Here is an 8448-nt window from a genome sequence, read left to right as displayed (position 1 = left end):
TATATATATATATATATATATATATATATATATATATAAAACTCAACCTTTTATTGAGTTAATCTCTAATATACAGTGTTTATATATATATATATATATATATATATATAAAGTTCTAGAATTGCGCCGCTCAAGGTGGCTGCATGTTGGAGCAGCTCTGTTACTTTCATTCTGAGATTTTGCTTTTGGAAACTTTAATTCCTCTTTTTCTGGATGTAAATCACATTTTTTGGATGATTGTTTCCTTTGGTATCTGATGCTGTGCAGCTGGAACGATTTTTACTGAAACTTTTTTAGTTTTGGACAGTTGTGATGATGTGTAACCATGGCAACAAGGCAGTTTTCTACAACAACAGCAGCTGATTAACATCTCAAAAGCTCAAATAATATCTCAACTACAGCCCCAAATCTCAAATGAGTTGAAAAGGATGCTCTGTGGACGCACTCTCATCTACCTGCCAGCTGTGCTCGAGTGCCTGACCACTGAGATCCTGGAACTAGCAGGAAACACGGCTCATGACAGCGAAAGGACAGGATCGTCCCTCCGCACCTACAGTTGGATGTCCGCAGCGACAAGGAGCTCAGCAGGCTGCTGGGAGTAGTGACCGTTGCTCTGGGAGGAGTTCTGCTCGGCATTCGGGCTGTCCTACAGCCCGGGGGAACCGAGAGGCCAGCAGAGTCTGGGTGGACGAATCTGACGGCATCTGCAGCCAGTTTCTTAGGATCCATTGTGGGATGGACCTTTACAAGTGATCCTTCCTGCCTACAGCCATCAGCATCTATAGCATCTTTTAATGAAATGAGGATAACGAGTTACAACAACAAATAATTTCCCTTTGGAATTAATAAAGTTTTTTTGAATTGAATTGACACTGGAGGTTTTTTATTTTTTGTAAAGAACGCTGGGTGATGATGATGGCCATGTTAGATTTAGGACAACAATAAAAGCATAAAACATCCAGGCTGTGACGCACTGCATCTGGGAATGTAAACATGAAGACAAATGCATTTTATTTTTTCCTCTTACTGTCTCAATAATGTGTAATTCTCAATGTTTCTGTGCAATGTCCTGTTTAGGTCTGGTGACGGTTCCTTCCTGGCTGTCTCCTCCACAGACGGTTACTGCTCCTTCCTGTCCTTCTCTCCGGGAGAGCTGGGAACGCCATTAAAGGAGGCCCCTGCCTTGGAGGTCTTTGTCCCAAACAGTAGTGCTGAGAAAAAAGGAAAGAAGTCATCAGCGACTAAGAATCCCTCTCCCGTGTCCCAGCCACCAAGCTTAACCCCGAATCCCACATCTCAACCCAGCTGTGGTAAAGAAGCCCCCTGTTCCACCCCAACAGAGGAGAATAAGAGCACCCCTAAAAACAAATCCAAGCCCCAGCCCCGGAGGATTACCCTCAACACCCTGGAGGGCTGGGGAAAGCCTGCTAGCCCTAAAACACTTTCAACATCTCAAGCCATCGCTCCTGGAAGTGCACCTTCTACTCCTCAGCCACGGCTGACTCCCCTCACCCCCACCAACTCCTCCACAAACCAGCCACGTGTTACACCGCTTACTCCTTCCACACCAAAAGTCCCTAACAGTGCCACTTCTCCTGGGCCCACTACCCCCAAGGCTTCAACCACCCCAAAAGGACCCACCCCGAGGTAAATAAAGCAGGAGCTGCCCAAAATAAAACGATTTTAATGTTGACGTGCTTATCCTGTAGGTTCTTTCAGGCGTGATGGAGTAAATCTGTACAGTCTGAGCCGCTACAAAACTGGAAAATCAAGCTGGAGTCTGACAACCAGGAAGTAGTCGATCATTTAGGACGCAGCGTGGGGCAAAAATGCAAGATTAGATGGAGTGATGCTCCTAACTTTAAATTTAAGGGGTATGACAGCACTACATGTGTGACATCAGAAGGGCTCTGTTTTTATTGTTCAAAATGTTCGAGTCGTTTAAAATGTTTAGGAAAAATTAATTCTAAGAATTTACTATATCGATGGAATATTTGTTCTTAGGAGAATAAACAGAATCCTTACCCAATTACAGGCAGTAGATAATTGCATAAAATATTTGGAGCACACAAACCTATTAGGTTTACACTCGAACCTTAAATCAACAGCAGATTTTTTTTTTATTGATTTCTCGCATCCAATTTAGTAAATTGTTAAATGTGTCAAAAATTAGGCAAATTTGTAAAGTAAGATTTTTTTTCCTCTGCTCCTCCTACCAAATGCAGCAACACGAGGTGTTTACAGAAGTTACAACGTAATAAGTTTGCACGGTGCAGAAGCTGAAAAGGAAATGTCAAAGATTTTTCTGACCCCTGAGGGGCACGATTACAAAACCTGCACTCTGAATGATATTCAACACTCACTGAGTTTTGGTGGAGAGAAATTAAAAATTCCAGAATAAATTACCTATCAAACAGTTTGAGTCAAATCCTGCTAATGATTGGAAAACTCAGCAAAAATAAATCGTTATTTTTAAAAAAGGCACTTTAAATAGATTTTTAATCATTTTTTAAATCTAAAAATAACCCAAATTTATGATTTCTACAGAACAAAATACTTTACAGTTTGTTTGTTTTTTTTACATTTTTTTTTTAATTCAGAGCGGCTGGTGTGGGCGGTGCACCTGCTCCTTGTACAGCACCACGTATGATAATTTATGGAAATACTTGAACTATTCAAATGTATTAAGCCTGCGGTAACAGGCAGGACATTTACTGCCCTCTCCTCTGTGGGTAAAGTAGCTAAGCTGATAATCTTTGAAGATGCTGTTTACAAAAAAAAACAAAACAACTATAATTTGTAAAATATGTGCCTTTTCTTATTAAAGATATATTAAATAAAATAGCTCTGCCCTTGTAGTGATGTTTTTGTTGGATTCTATGTGCTCAGTCCCAGCAGAGGGAACAAAGCCCCGTCTGGTGTGAGGGGATTCGTTGGACCCCCCACTGACTACAGAATAAGGATCAGTGTCACAGACTGCTCATAGACAATGACTGCACGTGCTTTTCTGTCGCATGTTTCCACAAAATGAGAAACGATGTCAACTTTGTTCTCGGCTGAAAAGGCAGCTTTATTTCTCTGACATGTTTGTGATTTGTAGTTTACTGGTGCTTTCTGTTTGTTTACAGGAGAGTTTCTCTGACTCCTGTTGCACCTCGACCTCCAGCTGTCGGCTCACTTTTCAAAAATCCTTCCTCCACAGACACGACCAAACGCGGTTAGTAAAAGCATCATTGTCTGGTTCTCTTTTTACCAACATGAAGGATTTTTTAAAAATAGAAAATGTGATTAAGTCTGCAAAGTTCCAATTGGACGTAAAACAATTGTTGAAGTGCGGACAAGTGAAGGAAAACCCTGCGAACATCGACAGATTACAACAAACTGTGTTTTCAAGTCATGTTCGTGTAACAGATCATAGTTTGCAGATGGTTTTTTTGCAGTTTATGTTGGTGCGTCAAACAAACTTCAGACTTATTAAAATGAACTTTCTGCATTAGTTCTCTTCTACATTAGCCACACCTTTTACACCACGTGTTCAAACTATAGTTCATATTTGTTGTTATCATGATAATGGGATCTTCCACATCACACTTCAGATTCTGGCTTTTTTTTATCTCACGACAAAAACAACACACCGGTTTTCAGGTCATTCTTATGTCTCTTGTGCAGACTGCACAGGATCGGGCCATGAAGTGTAACGTTCTGTCACTGGTCCCTCCTTCCTTTGTGTTTCATCAGAACGATCCTCTCCTCCCACTGATCCGCTGGGCCAGCCTCCAGAATCCAAACGTCCCAAAACCAGCAGCGACTCGCCAAAGACCAGTGTCAGTAAGGATTAGTACTGGTAGCAGAGCGTCAACCATCGTGGCTGGATCCGTTTGACAGTATATTTGTGCTGATGTTCTACACACAGAAAATTACAGTTTGTGTTGTTGATTTACTTTTTATTCCTGTGTTTTGTGTCCTATAATACAAAGTAAAAAGAAATAAAATAAAAAAAATCCATATTTTATATTTGTGATATCTTGTTTTAGAACTTAAAATATGAAGATGACGAAACATAAGCACTTCAAGAGTTTTTCATTTTTGGAAAGTTTGAATTTATGTCCTGCATGTTAAATCTCTTAACATTGAACAGCTTAAAGTAATTACTTTTTTTTTTTATCAATTGTAATTTTTAAACAAATAAACATTGGTTTAACTGACTGGGTGTAAGGTATTTAATTACAATCAGGAAAACATTTTGTAAAAAAATAATAATAATAATCTATATGATGGGCATTTTAAAAAGGAAATTATGCTCTTTTTATAGCAAGTTACATCAGGTTTTTTTTTATATAAATGTTTGAAATTTGTGTTCATTTAAAAAAAATTACAAGTCTATCCTCATACATTTTACTTTCATCAGATAGATGGACTTGAAGTGTTTCTGCAAACTTTTTGTGTGTCCTGATGGATTTACTAGACACAAAATCAAGGCTCACGTGCAGCTGTCCGCATAAGAGCTCATATTTGTGTTTTTAGGAAGTAAATCAAACGTTACAAGTCTACTGTATTTTTCGGACTATAAGGCACACTTAAAATCCTTTAATAGTCTCAAAAATCAACAGTGAGCCTTACAGTTCGGTGCGCCTTATGTATTAATTCTGGTTGTGCTTACTGACCTCGAATGACCTCATTGATATTGTGCCTTATAATCCAAAAAATACGGTGATAGGAGCCAAGACGATTGTGTAGCGTTTAAAGTGAAAGAGCTCAACACGTTCTGTTGTAGAAAATAAGACTGATTCAACAAGTGAGCCAACAAAAATGAAATTAAACTAATGGTTGTAATATGAAGAGGAAAGACTTCTCGATGAACTATAACCAAATGTGGCACTTAAAGGATTTAAAATGAGCCATTTCTCACTTAAAGACCAATGACATCTTATTGCTGTTTTGCCAAAAGCTTCTTGTAAAATTTGTAGTTAATGAGACAGTCATGTCAGATGATCATAGTCGGCTCAAAGGATTATGTTTCCAAAAACGTCAACAACCTGATGCTTGCAGCCAAAAATACTTCAAGTTCTGGAGCAAATCAGCCAAAGTCTGGTTCAGCTCCAGATTATGGCTGGTTTAAACTTTCAAAGTAAAAGTATGGAAAGCTTTTAGGATCATTCCAAATAAAAGCAGGATGTTTTATCCAAGCTTTGTGAAAAGGCAGAGTGCATGTTAATTATCTAATTTGAGCTTTAGTTTTATGTAAAGGAAAACAAAAACCTGTTGTTGCTTTGCATTTTGGGATAAGTATATTTCAGAGAAAATAATGTATTAAAAGAAACTTGCGTATGAGAAATAAAATGAGCTAAATCTTGAAAATGTTTCAACATGTTTTATAACATGGTGTTGAAACATTAACTTACAAGATCATTTGGATCTGAGTGTGAAGTTTAATGCAGAATCCGCTTATGTTGCATATATATATATATATATATATATATATATATATATATATATATATACATACATACAGTGGGGAGAACAATTATTTGATACACTGTTGATTTTTCAGGTTTTCCCACTTGCAAAGCTTGTAGATGACTAATTTTTATCATAGGTACTCTTCAACTGTGAGTGATGGAATCTAAAACAAAAATCCAGAAAAATACAATGTATGATTTTTAAATAATTAATTTCCATTTTATTGTGTGAAATAAGTATTTGATACACCAGAAAAATGAAACTTAATATTTGGTACAGAAACCTTTGTTTGCAATTACAGAGATCAGACGTTTCCTGTAGTTCTTGACCAGGTTTGCACACACTGCAGCAGGGATTTTGGCCCACTCCATACAGATCTCCTCCAGAGCCTTCAGGTTTCGGGGCTGTCGCTGGGCCACACGGACTTTAAGCTCCCTCCAAAGATTTTCTATGGGATTCAGCTCTGGAGACTGGCTAGGCCACTCCAGGACCTTAAGATGTTTCTTATGGAGCCACTCTTTAGTTGCCCTGGCTGTGTGTTTTGGGTCGTTATCATGCTGGAAGATCCAGCCACGACCCATCTTCAGTGCTCTTACTGAGGGAAGGAGGTTGTTGGCCAAAATCTCACGATACATGGCCCCATCCATCCTTCCCACAATATGGTGCAGTCGTCCTGTCCCCTTTGCAGAAAAGCATCCCCAAAGAATGATGTTTCCACCGCCATGCTTCACGGTTGGGATGGTGTTCTTGGGGTTGTACTCATCATTCTTCTTCCTCCAAACATGACGAGTGGAGTTTAAACCAAAAAGTTCTATTTTTCTCTCATCAGACCACATGACCTTCTCCCATTCCTCCTCTGGATCATTCAGATGGTCATTTGCAAACTTCAGACGGGCTTTGACATGCGTTGGCTTGAGGAAAGGCACCTTGCGTGCACTGCAGGATTTTAATCCTTGACCGTGTAGAGCGTTACTGATTGTTTTCTTTGAGAATGTGGTCCCAGCTCTATTCAGGTCATTGACCAGGTCCTGCCGTGTAGTTCTGGGCTCATTCCTCACCTTCCTCAAGATCAATGATGCTCCACGAGGTGAGATCATGCATGGCGCCCCAGACCGAGAGAGATTTTCCGTTATTTTGTATTTCTTCCATTTTCTAATAATTGCACCAACTGTTGTTGCCTTCTCACCAAGCTGCTTGCCTATTGTCCTGTAGCCCATCCCAGCCTTGTGCAGGTCTACAATTTTATCCCTGATGTCCTTACACAGCTCTCTGGTCTTGGGCATTGTGGAGATGCTGGAGTCTGATTGATTGAGTGTGTGGACAGGTGTCTTTTATACAGGTCACGAGTCCAAACAGGTGCAGTTAATACAGGTAATGGGTGAAGAACAGGAGGGCTTCTTAAAGAAGAACTAACATGTCTGTGAGAGCCAAAATTCTTACTGGTTGATAGATGATCAAATACTTATTTCACACAATAAAATGGAAATTAATTATTTAAAAATCATACATTGTATTTTTCTGGATTTTTGTTTTAGATTCCATCACTCACAGTTGAAGAGTACCTATGATAAAAATTACAGTCATCTACAAGCTTTGCAAGTGGGAAAACGTGAAAAATCAACAGTGTATCAAATACTTGTTCTCCCCACTGTATATATATATATATATATATATATATATATATACATTATACAAACTGGATTCCAAAGAAGTTGGGACACTAAACAAATTGTGAGTAAAAACTGAATGCGATGATGTGGAGATGGCAAATGTCAATATTTTATTTGTAATATAACATAGATGACAGATCAAAAGTTTAATTTGAGTAAATGTAACATTTTAAATGAAAAATATGTTGACTCAAAATTTCACAGTGTCAACAAATCCCAAAAAAGTTGGGACAAGTAGCAATAAGTGGCTGGAAAAAGGAAATTGAGCATATAATGAACAGCTGGAAGACCAATTAACACTAATTAGGTCAACTGACAACATGATTGGGTATAAAAAGAGCTTCTCAGAGTGTCAGTGTCTCTCAGAAGCCAAGATGGTAAGAGGATCACCAATTCCACCATTGTTGCGCAGAAAGATAGTGCAGCAATACCAGAATGGTGTTACCCAGCGTAAAATAGCAAAGACTTTTAAGTTATCATCATCAACCGTGCATAACATCATCAAAAGATTCAGAGAATCTGGGACAATCGCTGTGCATAAGGGTCAAGGCCGTAAAACTCTACTGGATGCTCGTGATCTCAGGGTCATTAAACGTCACTGCACCTCAAACAGGAATGCCACTGTCAAGGAAATAACAGAATGGGCTCAGGAATACTTCCAGAAAGCATTGTCAGTGAACACAATCCACCGTGCCATGCGCCGTTGCCAGCTGAAACTCTACAGTGCAAAGAGGAAGCCATTTCTAAGCAAGCTCCACAAGCTCAGACGTTTGCACTGGGCCAGGGGTCATTTAAAATCAAGTGTGGCAAAATGGAAGACTGTTCTGTGGTCAGATGAGTCACGATTTGAAGTTCTTTATGGAACACTGGGACGCCATGTCATCCGGACCAGAGAGGACAAGGATAGCCCAAGTTGTTATCAACGCTCCGTTCAGAATCCTGCATCACTGATGGTATGGGGTTGCATGAGCGCTTGTGGCATGGGCAGCTTGCATGTCTGGAAAGGCACCATTAATGCAGAGAACTATGTTCAGGTTCTAGAACAACATATGCTCCCATCTAGACGTCATCTCTTTCAGGGAAGTCCCTGCATTTTTCAACACGATAATGCCAGACCACATTCTGCAGCAATCACAACATCATGGCTACGTAGGAGAAGGATCCGGGTACTGAAATGGCCAGCCTGCAGTCCAGATCTTTCACCTATAGAGAACATTTGGCGCATCATAAAGAGGAAGGTGCGACAAAGAAGGCCCAAGACGATTGAACAGTTAGAGGCCTGTATTAGACATGAATGGGAGAGCATTCCTATTTCTAA

At 39.5% G+C, this 8448-nt stretch overlaps 1 protein-coding gene across 1 annotated transcript in view; it reads left to right on the top strand.

The window, feature by feature from the left end:
• Window positions 1–3839, top strand: part of LOC119418882 (chromatin assembly factor 1 subunit B) — a 7657-nt gene extending 3818 nt beyond the window's left edge. Inside the window, exons 5-7 of the mRNA XM_037686174.1 lie at window positions 1078–1647; window positions 3129–3217; window positions 3739–3839. Coding sequence (XP_037542102.1) covers window positions 1078–1647; window positions 3129–3217; window positions 3739–3839 — 760 coding nt within the window. The remainder of the gene's footprint in view (window positions 1–1077; window positions 1648–3128; window positions 3218–3738) is intronic.
• Window positions 3840–8448: the final 4609 nt, after the last annotated feature.

This window comes from Nematolebias whitei, chromosome 13 (assembly GCF_014905685.2).
Source record: "Nematolebias whitei isolate Nwh7 chromosome 13, NemWhi1, whole genome shotgun sequence".
Classification (NCBI taxonomy): Eukaryota; Metazoa; Chordata; class Actinopteri; order Cyprinodontiformes; family Rivulidae; genus Nematolebias; species Nematolebias whitei.
The sequence above is the reverse complement of the archived record's forward strand: the minus strand, read 5'-3'. Positions and strand labels throughout refer to the sequence as shown.